Source organism: Bombina bombina, chromosome 2, assembly GCF_027579735.1.
Source record: "Bombina bombina isolate aBomBom1 chromosome 2, aBomBom1.pri, whole genome shotgun sequence".
Classification (NCBI taxonomy): domain Eukaryota; kingdom Metazoa; phylum Chordata; class Amphibia; order Anura; family Bombinatoridae; genus Bombina; species Bombina bombina.
In genome coordinates, this window is record NC_069500.1 from 7,386,622 (window position 1) to 7,401,532 (window position 14,911).

General features: G+C 40.2%; 1 protein-coding gene across 1 annotated transcript in view; it reads right to left on the minus strand.

The window, feature by feature from the left end:
• TAF1C (TATA-box binding protein associated factor, RNA polymerase I subunit C) overlaps nt 1-14,911 on the minus strand; it is a 385,888-nt gene that overhangs the window by 225,055 nt on the left and 145,922 nt on the right. Inside the window, exons 8-9 of the mRNA XM_053699633.1 lie at nt 12,169-12,193; nt 3,228-3,343 (exon numbers count right to left, since the gene is read on the minus strand). Of these exons, the coding sequence (XP_053555608.1) occupies nt 3,228-3,343; nt 12,169-12,193 (141 nt within the window). The remainder of the gene's footprint in view (nt 1-3,227; nt 3,344-12,168; nt 12,194-14,911) is intronic.

Below are 14,911 nucleotides of genomic sequence, written 5' to 3' on the forward strand. Positions count from 1 at the left end.
TCTGGGGGTGCATGATAGAGGAGGGGCTGTGTGTCTGGGTAGGAGGAGCGGTTGGTATCCGAGGGAGAAGATAGAGGGGGCTGTGTGTCTGGGTAGGAGGAGCGGTTGTTATCTGGGGGTGAATGATAGAGGGGGAACTGTGTGTCTGGGTATGAGGAGCGGTTGATAACTGGGGGTGCATGATAGAGGAGGGGGGCTGTATGTCTGGGTATAAAGAGCGGTTGTTATCTGGGTGTGCATGATAGAGGGGAGGGCTGTATGTCTGGGTATGAGGAGCGGTTGTTATTTGGGGGTGCATGATAGAGGGAGGGCTGTGTGTCTGGGTATGAGGAGCGGTTGTTATTTGGGGGTGCATGATAGAGGGGGGCTGTATGTCTGGGTATGAGGAGCGGTTGTTATCTGGGGGTGCATGATAGAGGGGCTGTGTGTCTGGGTATGAGGAGCGGTTGTTATCTGGGGGTGCATGAGCATGATAGAGGGGGGCTGTATGTCTGGGTATGAGGAGCGGTTGTTATCTGGGGGTGCATGATAGAGGGGGGCTGTATGTCTGGGTATGAGGAGCGGTTATCTGGGGGTGTATGATAGAGGGGGGCTGTATGTCTGGGTATGAGGAGCGGTTGTTATCTGGGGGTGCATGATAGAGGGGCTGTGTGTCTGGGTATGAGGAGCGGTTGTTATCTGGGGGTGCATGATAGAGGGGCTGTGTGTCTGGGTATGAGGAGCGGTTGTTATCTGGGGGTGCATGATAGAGGGGCTGTGTGTCTGGGTATGAGGAGCGGTTGTTATCTGGGGGTGCATGATAGAGGGGGGCTGTATGTCTGGGTATGAGGAGCGGTTGTTATCTGGGGGTGCATGATAGAGGGGGGCTGTGTGTCTGGGTATGAGTAGCGGTTGTTATCTGGGGGTGCATGATAGAGGGGCTGTGTGTCTGGGTATGAGGAGCGGTTGTTATCTGGGGGTGCATGATAGAGGGGGGCTGTATGTCTGGGTATGAGTAGCGGTTGTTATCTGGGGGTGCATGATAGAGGGGCTGTGTGTCTGGGTATGAGGAGCGGTTGTTATCTGGGGGTGCATGATAGAGGGGGGCTGTATGTCTGGGTATGAGGAGCGGTTGTTATCTGGGGGTGCATGATAGAGGGGGGCTGTGTGTCTGGGTATGAGGAGCGGTTGTTATCTGGGGGTGCATGATAGAGGGGCTGTGTGTCTGGGTATGAGGAGCGGTTGTTATCTGGGGGTGCATGATAGAGGGGGGCTGTGTGTCTGGGTATGAGGAGCGGTTGTTATTTGGGGGTGCATGATAGAGGGGGGCTGTGTGTCTGGGTATGAGGAGCGGTTGTTATCTGGGGGTGCATGATAGAGGAGGGGGGCTGTGTGTCTGGGTATGAGGAGCGGTTGTTATCTGGGGGTGCATGATAGAGGAGGGGGGCTGTGTGTCTGGGTATGAGGAGCGGTTGTTATCTGGGGGTGCATGATAGAGGAGGGGGGCTGTATGTCTGGGTATGAGGAGCGGTTATCTGGGGGTGTATGATAGAGGGGGGCTGTATGTCTGGGTATGAGGAGCGGTTATCTGGGGGTGTATGATAGAGGGGGGCTGTATGTCTGGGTATGAGGAGCGGTTGTTATCTGGGGGTGCATGATAGAGGGGGGCTGTATGTCTGGGTATTAGGAGCGGTTGTTATCTGGGGTGCATGATAGAGGGGGGCTGTATGTCTGGGTATGAGGAGCGGTTGTTATCTGGGGGTGCATGATAGAGGGGGGCAGTATGTCTGGGTATGAGGAGCGGTTGTTATCCGGGGGTGTATGATAGAGGGGGGCTGTATGTCTGGGTATGAGGAGCGGTTATCTGGAGGTGTATGATAGAGGGGGGCTGTATGTCTGGGTATGAGGAGCGGTTGTTATCTGGGGGTGTATGATAGAGGGGGGCTGTATGTCTGGGTATGAGGAGCGGTTGTTATCTGGGGGTGCATGATAGAGGAGGGGGGCTGTATGTCTGGGTATGAGGAGCGGTTATCTGGGGGTGTATGATAGAGGGGGGCAGTATGTCTGGGTATGAGGAGCGGTTGTTATCTGGGGGTGTATGATAGAGGGGGGCTGTATGTCTGGGTATGAGGAGCGGTTGTTATCTGGGGGTGCATGATAGAGGGGGGCTGTATGTCTGGGTATGAGGAGCGGTTGTTATCTGGGGGTGCATGATAGAGGGGCTGTATGTCTGGGTATGAGGAGCGGTTGTTATCTGGGGGTGTATGATAGAGGGGGGCTGTATGTCTGGGTATGAGGAGCGGTTGTTATCTGGGGGTGCATGATAGAGGGGCTGTATGTCTGGGTATGAGGAGCGGTTATCTGGGGGTGTATGATAGAGGGGGGCTGTATGTCTGGGTATGAGGAGCGGTTGTTATCCGGGGGTGTATGATAGAGGGGGGCTGTATGTCTGGGTATGAGGAGCGGTTGTTATCTGGGGGTGCATGATAGAGGAGGGGGGCTGTATGTCTGGGTATGAGGAGCAGTTATCTGGGGGTGTATGATAGAGGGGGGCTGTATGTCTGGGTATTAGGAGCGGTTGTTATCTGGGGGTGTATGATAGAGGGGGGCTGTATGTCTGGGTATGAGGAGCGGTTATCTGGGGGTGTATGATAGAGGGGGGCTGTATGTCTGGGTATTAGGAGCGGTTGTTATCTGGGGGTGCATGATAGAGGGGGGCTGTATGTCTGGGTATGAGGAGCGGTTGTTATCTGGGGGTGTATGATAGAGGGGGGCAGTATGTCTGGGTATGAGGAGCGGTTGTTATCTGGGGGTGTATGATAGAGGGGGGCTGTATGTCTGGGTATGAGGAGCGGTTGTTATCTGGGGGTGCATGATAGAGGGGCTGTGTGTCTGGGTATGAGGAGCGGTTGTTATCTGGGGGTGTATGATAGAGGGGGGCAGTATGTCTGGGTATGAGGAGCGGTTGTTATCTGGGGGTGTATGATAGAGGGGGGCTGTGTGTCTGGGTATGAGGAGCGGTTGTTATCTGGGGGTGTATGATAGAGGGGGGCTGTATGTCTGGGTATGAGGAGCGGTTGTTATCTGGGGGTGTATGATAGAGGGGGGCTGTATGTCTGGGTATGAGGAGCGGTTGTTATCTGGGGGTGAATGATAGAGGGGGGCTGTGTGTCTGGGTATGAGGGGCGGTTGTTATCTGGGGGTGCATGATAGAGGAAAGCTGCGTCTGATCTGCACCAGGTGGTTACCTGCTTGCTGAAGTCCAGTGTTACCATTGACTTGTTCGGGTTGGTGCACCTTCTAGTTCTCTTCATCGGATGAGCATAAACCAGATCAGACTCGGTCACTTCAGGGAAGCCGCAGTCTGGTGGAGGGGGGTTACATGATTCACTCACAATTCATTTTATTCTACAAACATTTTTCACTAAAACAAATATTCAGAGCATTATGACCTTCACTCACTCATTCTCAAAAGTACTAAAACAGAGTACAAACACCCCAAGTGCATAATAACAAGACAATGTGAGAGTTTAGTCTGACATTTTAATAAGCAGTAGAAATATTTCTGACAAATGTAAAAATGTACTAAATTTGCTGCGTTCCTGTATCATGTGACAGCCTTCAGCCAATCACATCCTCATATACACTGTAAACTCTTGCACATGCTCAGTAGGAGCTGGTGCCACAGAGAGTGTATATAATAACTATGTAGGAAAAAGAAAAGATGCAGGCACTGCTGTGGGTAGCTTAAAAACAATAAGTCTTTATTTGAAAAGCCATAAAAAATAAACAGCTACAACCGCTGTACAGGCATGAGCAAAAGGTGCAAAAAACGACAGAGGCAAGGCAGGGTAGAAAAATAGACAAAAAATTGTCTGACTAGTTTCGAGTGCGGACTGCACTCTTATTCATAGACATACAGAGAGAAGGCTAGGCCTGCCTTTTAAAGGGAAAACAGATGTCTGAAAATTCAGCTGATGTCCATTACTAAAGATTAGGACAAGAACTTCAGTTAACCCCTCAAAGACAAGTCACGCCTAGTCTCTGTGAGAAAGATTAAAAACAAAGAACAAAATTCTCAGATTGTTGTTATTATATCAAACAGTGTTACACGCTATATCAGTTAGTGTTTTAAAGGGAGAGACATATATCAGAGGTAGTTAGCATTCTATGTACTATATCATAAATGCCATTAGAAAATTATTATTCTATTCCTGTAAAATAACAAATCTATGAAACCTGAACAATAGTTGTATATGCCTAGTATCATTATCTGTTAGAATTTAGGCAAAATTGTTATTATACAGGATAGAGTGGCATAAAGTAACTGTCCTACTCTGGTTTTTCAGGTAATGAGAAAAACATAAAATAACAAATATACTCAACTAATGGTTACAACAATATTAAATACACAGAGTTTGATAAACAATGCTAAATAATGATCCTGTTATGAATTTTAGGATTATGATTTAATGTCAACATGAACTTGAAAATATGTGCTAGACTGGTGATGACCTATATGTTAAATATGTTAAATATACAATTCATATATAACCTAAAGAATTATAAAATAATTCTAAATATAGAAAAGAAGAAGAAAAGAGGAGTAAATGACATTTTGGAAAGTGTTAAATATTAGGAAAGTCAATAGACTATACTTAATATTTTTTATTTGTTGCTTTAATTATCAATGAAAAAATTAATATCGCATTCACGATTCATTCCTTTAGGAAAGCGTGTTTGTAATTTAAGCATCCAGAAGAGTTCTTTTCTTTCTAGGGACTTAAATTTATTGCCTCCTCTGATAGATAGATTTACAATGTCAATTATTTTAATAGTAATATTCGCCTCATTAGAAAAGTGTAAGCTATTAAAGTGGTTAGCTACAGCAGAGTCTTTGTTATAATTTTTAATATCTCTGGCATGTTCATTGTAGCGTTTTCTAACTTCTCTAGAAGTCTGACCTGTATACTGTAATTTACAGATATTGCATGTTAAAAGATATACCACAAAAGTGGTGCTACAATTGGCATAGAAGTCTATACTATATTCTGTCCCTGTACTGGTGCTAGTGTATGTGTTCCCTTCTTGAATATGTGAACACATGTTGCAGTTACGACTGCCACATTTGTAATTTCCTTTTTGTGTCAGCCAATTATGTTCCTTTCTTTTATTTCTAGTGACTAAGCTAGGTGATATAGCCTGTCCTAGAGTTTTTGATCTTTTGGGGACATATTTGATATTGTTGATAAGGGGTCTGAGAATATCATCACCTGAGAGTATATGTGCATGTTTTTGCATAATTTTTACAATATCATTGTACTGTTTGGAATATGCTGTGGTGAACACAATTGCTTCTTTAAAGTTGGATTCTTTCTTTTTTACCTTATGTTTCTGTATGTCAGTGTCTGTGTTATATTTTCTAATTTCCTTCCTACATTTTTCTAGACTATTGACATTGTATCCTCTACTTGTAAGTCTCTTCTTCAGCTCAAGTGATTGTGTATCATAGATATCGTCTGATTTAGTATTTCTTCGTAACCTAATGAATTGACTACGTGGAATGGACTTTATCAAATGTGTTGGGTGTTGTGACGTTGCATAGAGTATCGTGTTACCTGCAGTCTCCTTGCGATAGGTACTGGTGACAATACAGTTTTCAACTATCTCCAATGTTAGGTCTAAGTAATTGACTCTTTGTGTATTATATATTCCTGTAAATCGTAAATTGAATGGATTAGAGTTGATGTATTCTAAGAAGTTGTTAAATTCTATATCATTTAAAGGTTTTTTGACAATAAACAACAGATCATCAATATAGCGTGTATATATTAGAATGCTCTCAAGCCATGGATTTTGAGTATTATAAATATGTGATAATTCCCACCAAGAGACAAATAAGTTTGCAAAGGCGGGGGCAAACTTTGCCCCCATGGCGGTACCGCATACTTGATTATAAAAACAGCCATCAAACCAGAAATAATTGTGAGATAATAGGAATTTTAACACATCTCCTATGTATTGCTTAGTATAAACATTTAATTCCATCTCTCTTTGGAGAAAAAATTCCACTGCTTGTACCCCCAAGTTTTGGGGGATACTGGTGTACAGTGAGGATACATCAATTACCACCCATGTATAATTCTCTTTCCAAGAGACAGTGTCCATGATTTCAATTAGCTTCGCACTATCTCTCAGATAGGAAAGTTGTTTTTTTGCAATTGGTTGTAGTATTTCATCTAACCATGCCCCCAAAGGCTCAAACAAGGACCCCACCCCTGAAACAATGGGTCTCCCTGGGGGGGAGATGGGGTCCTTATGAACCTTGGGGACATGGTAGAAAATAGGAGTAAGGGGATGTTCAGGAACTAGATTTTTTTATGTCTTTCTCTTTAAAGACATTCAGTGTGATCCCTTCCATAATTAATGACTGTAATTTCTTTTTATATATAAAGATAGGGTTGCCTGGGAGTAATCTGTACGTATTGGTATCACTGAGTTGTTTGATAGCTTCATCAAAGTAATCCTTTTTATTTTGTATAACAATACTGCCGCCCTTATCTGCACTTCTAATGACAATCTCTTTATTTTCTTGAAGTGATTTTATAGCTTGTCGTTCTCTAAAGGATAGATTATGGGCGGCAGTATTGGTATTACTTTTTTTCTCTAACTCAAACAGATCTTCCTGGATTAGTTTTTGATAAGAATTAATGACAGTCCCCCTATATTGGGTAGGATAGAAATCCGATGCTGTTCTTTTTGGATGAGCAAGCCTATTAGGTTTGTAACTTTCTTGGTCACCACTAAATAAATCTGTGAGAGTGACCAGGGTTTGTGCATCCTCAAATGACAGCATAGGATTTTCGATATGTGACTGTTCATTTAAAGGGGTATCTCTCATGGTATCTTCTAAGGTAGTGTCACTATTTGTAAGGGAAAAGAATCTTTTAAGGGTTAGTTTTCGTATGAACTTGTTAATATCAAGTAAAGTGTTAAAACATGAAAAGTTGCCCGAAGGGGCAAATCCTAATCCCCTAGACAAAACCTGATGTTCCTCTTTTTTAAGAGTATATTTAGAGAGGTTGACCACACTAATATTGTCATTGGAAACAGTCATTTGTTGTCTTTGTTCCTCTGGATGAGCATTGTATGATGTTATTGTCCTTTCTTTGTAGACTTGTTTTTCCCTTTTTGGTCTCCATCTTTTCCGTTTCCTTTTTGTTTGGGGTTCCCCGATCGTGTCTTCAGGCCTACTGGTTGTTCTTGATCTCGTGGGTCCGCTGCATCCACCGCCTCCTGTAAAAAATCACATGAAGAGGATGGAGAGATAGAGGGTGAGGAAGAGGAGAGAAGAGAAGAGCAGTTGGAAGAATAGGAAGTGCCCGAAAAACAGGCTTCAGAATCTGATGTTTCTTCTTCAGGAGGGTTGTGAAACGCCACCTTTCTCTTTTTCTTTTCTTTTTTCTTTAAAATTGATTTAGGTTCACTTGATTCTGTGTCTTGGATGGTAGCTTGTTGTTTGTTTTTACTTTTTCTATTCTTATTCTTATTTATTCTTTGCTGCCTACGCAAAGCTGCCAAGTTGTACACTCTTTGTTGTTCATAATCTTCTTTGTCCCTTTGAAATTTTGTGCCTTTTCTCTCAGCTTGTTCCTTGTCTTGTTTAGAGATAGATTCTACCATTTTTTTATTTAGATTTGTAAATTCCATATGGCCTTTGTGTGATGTAAGTTCATTTTTTTGAGCCATGATGGTTTCTTTTATCCTATCTCTTTTTTTATTTTTTACCCTGACAAGGATATTAAGTAGTGTAAAAGAGCACGTGTTGAGGGCCTCATTCCACTCCTCCATGTCCTCAGAATCTTCAAATTGGAAGGATGGATACTTTCTTATGCGGAGCCCCCTAGGTATTCTGTTGCTTTCTATGTACTTTTCAAAAGCCACAACGTCCCACATTAATCTTAGGTCCATAATTAATGACTGTTCCAGAGTTCTAAATAACTTTTTCATTTCAGTATTCTCTGTATGTGCCTCCTCCATTGTAAAGATAGTATTGAAGTATTCTTGTCTTGAAGTTAAATTGAAAAAATCTTCATGTTCTGATATTTTATTTATATGTGGTGTATCTGAGGTGAGAATTTCATTGGTGTCTAAATTAACCCCTGCCATTGCACTTGCCAAGAAACAAAGATATGTTTCACAGAGTGAATGTAGTCGATAATTCGTGTACCTTTTTTAGAAAAACTGTAAGCTGCTTGTTATCGCAGCAAAAAGATATCCCTTATACGTTAGCTTCAGTCTTGGAAAGATGTCTAGCTATTATAATTCTAACAGATAATGATACTAGGCATATACAACTATTGTTCAGGTTTCATAGATTTGTTATTTTACAGGAATAGAATAATAATTTTCTAATGGCATTTATGATATAGTACATAGAATGCTAACTACCTCTGATATATGTCTCTCCCTTTAAAACACTAACTGATATAGCGTGTAACACTGTTTGATATAATAACAACAATCTGAGAATTTTGTTCTTTGTTTTTAATCTTTCTCACAGAGACTAGGCGTGACTTGTCTTTGAGGTGTTAACTGAAGTTCTTGTCCTAATCTTTAGTAATGGACATCAGCTGAATTTTCAGACATCTGTTTTCCCTTTAAAAGGCAGGCCTAGCCTTCTCTCTGTATGTCTATGAATAAGAGTGCAGTCCGCACTCGAAACTAGTCAGACAATTTTTTGTCTATTTTTCTACCCTGCCTTGCCTCTGTCGTTTTTTGCACCTTTTGCTCATGCCTGTACAGCGGTTGTAGCTGTTTATTTTTTATGGCTTTTCAAATAAAGACTTATTGTTTTTAAGCTACCCACAGCAGTGCCTGCATCTTTTCTTTTTCCTACATCTTCATAGTGGCTGGGTTTCGCCACTGCTACGGCACTCCGTTGGCTCTCTATGGAAGGACTATACTGATACCGGCGTCACTTCCGGTTGTCTCGCTGAGTCCACAGACGCTGCTAGGAACGCCGCATCTCAGTGTCTCATCTCATGGCAGATTTCGAAACCGCTCTAGACGTTCCTGCCCTGCGGACACCACCTGGATTCGTGAGTACACAGTTGCATCCAGCTTGCTTTGAGGTTAATGAAATTTATGGCAATTACTGGACTTGTTTAACATATGGGATTTGCCTAACATATGGGATTTACTCACACTTATACTCTAGGTGTGAGAAGGTTCTTATAAAATGCATTTCCAGCTGTATTGAAGTTCAGTTAAAGCCGCTTTTCGCTTTTCCGCTTTTTGCTGCTGCACACTGTCATTCTTTTAAAAGGAATCCAAATTATAATAGCTAGACATCTTTCCAAGACTGAAGCTAACGTATAAGGGATATCTTTTTGCTGCGATAACAAGCAGCTTACAGTTTTTCTAAAAAAGGTACACGAATTATCGACTACATTCACTCTGTGAAACATATCTTTGTTTCTTGGCAAGTGCAATGGCAGGGGTTAATTTAGACACCAATGAAATTCTCACCTCAGATACACCACATATAAATAAAATATCAGAACATGAAGATTTTTTCAATTTAACTTCAAGACAAGAATACTTCAATACTATCTTTACAATGGAGGAGGCACATACAGAGAATACTGAAATGAAAAAGTTATTTAGAACTCTGGAACAGTCATTAATTATGGACCTAAGATTAATGTGGGACGTTGTGGCTTTTGAAAAGTACATAGAAAGCAACAGAATACCTAGGGGGCTCCGCATAAGAAAGTATCCATCCTTCCAATTTGAAGATTCTGAGGACATGGAGGAGTGGAATGAGGCCCTCAACACGTGCTCTTTTACACTACTTAATATCCTTGTCAGGGTAAAAAATAAAAAAAGAGATAGGATAAAAGAAACCATCATGGCTCAAAAAAATGAACTTACATCACACAAAGGCCATATGGAATTTACAAATCTAAATAAAAAAATGGTAGAATCTATCTCTAAACAAGACAAGGAACAAGCTGAGAGAAAAGGCACAAAATTTCAAAGGGACAAAGAAGATTATGAACAACAAAGAGTGTACAACTGGGCAGCTTTGCGTAGGCAGCAAAGAATAAATAAGAATAAGAATAGAAAAAGTAAAAACAAACAACAAGCTACCATCCAAGACACAGAATCAAGTGAACCTAAATCAATTTTAAAGAAAAAAGAAAAGAAAAAGAGAAAGGTGGCGTTTCACAACCCTCCTGAAGAAGAAACATCAGATTCTGAAGCCTGTTTTTCGGGCACTTCCTATTCTTCCAACTGCTCTTCTCTTCTCTCCTCTTCCTCACCCTCTATCTCTCCATCCTCTTCATGTGATTTTTTACAGGAGGCGGTGGATGCAGCGGACCCACGAGATCAAGAACAACCAGTAGGCCTGAAGACACGATCGGGGAACCCCAAACAAAAAGGAAACGGAAAAGATGGAGACCAAAAAGGGAAAAACAAGTCTACAAAGAAAGGACAATAACATCATACAATGCCCATCCAGAGGAACAAAGACAACAAATGACTGTTTCCAATGACAATATTAGTGTGGTTAACCTCTCTAAATATACTCTTAAAAAAGAGGAACATCAGGTTTTGTCTAGGGGATTAGGATTTGCCCCTTCGGGCAACTTTTCATGTTTTAACACTTTACTTGATATTAACAAGTTCATACGAAAACTAACCCTTAAAAGATTCTTTTCCCTTACAAATAGTGACACTACCTTAGAAGATACCATGAGAGATACCCCTTTAAATGAACAGTCACATATCGAAAATCCTATGCTGTCATTTGAGGATGCACAAACCCTGGTCACTCTCACAGATTTATTTAGTGGTGACCAAGAAAGTTACAAACCTAATAGGCTTGCTCATCCAAAAAGAACAGCATCGGATTTCTATCCTACCCAATATAGGGGGACTGTCATTAATTCTTATCAAAAACTAATCCAGGAAGATCTGTTTGAGTTAGAGAAAAAAAGTAATACCAATACTGCCGCCCATAATCTATCCTTTAGAGAACGACAAGCTATAAAATCACTTCAAGAAAATAAAGAGATTGTCATTAGAAGTGCAGATAAGGGCGGCAGTATTGTTATACAAAATAAAAAGGATTACTTTGATGAAGCTATCAAACAACTCAGTGATACCAATATGTACAGATTACTCCCAGGCAACCCTATCTTTATATATAAAAAGAAATTACAGTCATTAATTATGGAAGGGATCACACTGAATGTCTTTAAAGAGAAAGACATAAAAAAATCTAGTTCCTGAACATCCCCTTACTCCTATTTTCTACCATGTCCCCAAGGTTCATAAGGACCCCATCTCCCCCCCAGGGAGACCCATTGTTTCAGGGGTGGGGTCCTTGTTTGAGCCTTTGGGGGCATGGTTAGATGAAATACTACAACCAATTGCAAAAAAACAACTTTCCTATCTGAGAGATAGTGCGAAGCTAATTGAAATCATGGACACTGTCTCTTGGAAAGAGAATTATACATGGGTGGTAATTGATGTATCCTCACTGTACACCAGTATCCCCCAAAACTTGTGGGTACAAGCAGTGGAATTTTTTCTCCAAAGAGAGATGGAATTAAATGTTTATACTAAGCAATAAATAGGAGATGTGTTAAAATTCCTATTATCTCACAATTATTTCTGGTTTGATGGCTGTTTTTATAATCAAGTATGCGGTACCGCCATGGGGGCAAAGTTTGCCCCCGCCTTTGCAAACTTATTTGTCTCTTGGTGGGAATTATCACATATTTATAATACTCAAAATCCATGGCTTGAGAGCATTCTAATATATACACGCTATATTGATGATCTGTTGTTTATTGTCAAAAAACCTTTAAATGATATAGAATTTAACAACTTCTTAGAATACATCAACTCTAATCCATTCAATTTACGATTTACAGGAATATATAATACACAAAGAGTCAATTACTTAGACCTAACATTGGAGATAGTTGAAAACTGTATTGTCACCAGTACCTATCGCAAGGAGACTGCAGGTAACACGATACTCTATGCAACGTCACAACACCCAACACATTTGATAAAGTCCATTCCACGTAGTCAATTCATTAGGTTACGAAGAAATACTAAATCAGACGATATCTATGATACACAATCACTTGAGCTGAAGAAGAGACTTACAAGTAGAGGATACAATGTCAATAGTCTAGAAAAATGTAGGAAGGAAATTAGAAAATATAACACAGACACTGACATACAGAAACATAAGGTAAAAAAGAAAGAATCCAACTTTAAAGAAGCAATTGTGTTCACCACAGCATATTCCAAACAGTACAATGATATTGTAAAAATTATGCAAAAACATGCACATATACTCTCAGGTGATGATATTCTCAGACCCCTTATCAACAATATCAAATATGTCCCCAAAAGATCAAAAACTCTAGGACAGGCTATATCACCTAGCTTAGTCACTAGAAATAAAAGAAAGGAACATAATTGGCTGACACAAAAAGGAAATTACAAATGTGGCAGTCGTAACTGCAACATGTGTTCACATATTCAAGAAGGGAACACATACACTAGCACCAGTACAGGGACAGAATATAGTATAGACTTCTATGCCAATTGTAGCACCACTTTTGTGGTATATCTTTTAACATGCAATATCTGTAAATTACAGTATACAGGTCAGACTTCTAGAGAAGTTAGAAAACGCTACAATGAACATGCCAGAGATATTAAAAATTATAACAAAGACTCTGCTGTAGCTAACCACTTTAATAGCTTACACTTTTCTAATGAGGCGAATATTACTATTAAAATAATTGACATTGTAAATCTATCTATCAGAGGAGGCAATAAATTTAAGTCCCTAGAAAGAAAAGAACTCTTCTGGATGCTTAAATTACAAACACGCTTTCCTAAAGGAATGAATCGTGAATGCGATATTAATTTTTTCATTGATAATTAAAGCAACAAATAAAAAATATTAAGTATAGTCTATTGACTTTCCTAATATTTAACACTTTCCAAAATGTCATTTACTCCTCTTTTCTTCTTCTTTTCTATATTTAGAATTATTTTATAATTCTTTAGGTTATATATGAATTGTATATTTAACATATTTAACATATAGGTCATCACCAGTCTAGCACATATTTTCAAGTTCATGTTGACATTAAATCATAATCCTAAAATTCATAACAGGATCATTATTTAGCATTGTTTATCAAACTCTGTGTATTTAATATTGTTGTAACCATTAGTTGAGTATATTTGTTATTTTATGTTTTTCTCATTACCTGAAAAACCAGAGTAGGACAGTTACTTTATGCCACTCTATCCTGTATAATAACAATTTTGCCTAAATTCTAACAGATAATGATACTAGGCATATACAACTATTGTTCAGGTTTCATAGATTTGTTATTTTACAGGAATAGAATAATAATTTTCTAATGGCATTTATGATATAGTACATAGAATGCTAACTACCTCTGATATATGTCTCTCCCTTTAAAACACTAACTGATATAGCGTGTAACACTGTTTGATATAATAACAACAATCTGAGAATTTTGTTCTTTGTTTTTAATCTTTCTCACAGAGACTAGGCGTGACTTGTCTTTGAGGGGTTAACTGAAGTTCTTGTCCTAATCTTTAGTAATGGACATCAGCTGAATTTTCAGACATCTGTTTTCCCTTTAAAAGGCAGGCCTAGCCTTCTCTCTGTATGTCTATGAATAAGAGTGCAGTCCGCACTCGAAACTAGTCAGACAATTTTTTGTCTATTTTTCTACCCTGCCTTGCCTCTGTCGTTTTTTGCACCTTTTGCTCATGCCTGTACAGCGGTTGTAGCTGTTTATTTTTTATGGCTTTTCAAATAAAGACTTATTGTTTTTAAGCTACCCACAGCAGTGCCTGCATCTTTTCTTTTTCCTACATCTTCATAGTGGCTGGGTTTCGCCACTGCTACGGCACTCCGTTGGCTCTCTATGGAAGGACTATACTGATACCGGCGTCACTTCCGGTTGTCTCGCTGAGTCCACAGACGCTGCTAGGAACGCCGCATCTCAGTGTATATAATAACTGTATCATGTGACAGCCTTCAGCCAATCACATCCTCATATACACTGTAAACTCTTGCACATGCTCAGTAGGAGCTGGTGCCACAGAGAGTGTATATAATAACTGTATCATGTGACAGCCATCAGCCAATCACATCCTCATATACACTGTAAACTCTTGCACATGCTCAGTAGGAGCTGGTGCCACAGAGAGTGTATATAATAACTGTATCATGTGACAGCCATCAGCCAATCACATCCTCATATACACTGTAAACTCTTGCACATGCTTAGTAGGAGCTAGTGCCACAGAGTGTATATAATAACTGTATCATGTGACAGCCATCAGCCAATCACATCCTCATATACGCTGTAAACTCTTGCACATGCTCAGTAGGAATCTGACATTTTAATAAGCAGTAGAAATGTTTCTGACAAATGTAAAAATGTACTAAATTTGCTGCGTTCCTGTATCATGTGACAGCCTTCAGCCAATCACATCCTCATATACACTGTAAACTCTTGCACATGGTCAGTAGAAGCTAGTGCCTCAGCCCCTGATGATCAAAACTGAAAGCAATGTGGCAATATATTAAAAAGCGGTCAGTCGCGGGCTTAAGATTGACTGTGAAACATTCAAAACTGCTGGTAGCAGTGTCTGCAGGCCGAATCGCAGAGAGGCATTTTATTATACGTGTCAGTGGGTGGCGATATATTTAAAGGGACAGGACACCCCAACATTTCCATTGGATAGAACATACGATATTAAACAACTTCCCAATTTACGTCTATTATCAAATTTGTTCATTCTCTTATCATTTGCTGAAGGAACAGCCCATGCGCTACTGGCAGTA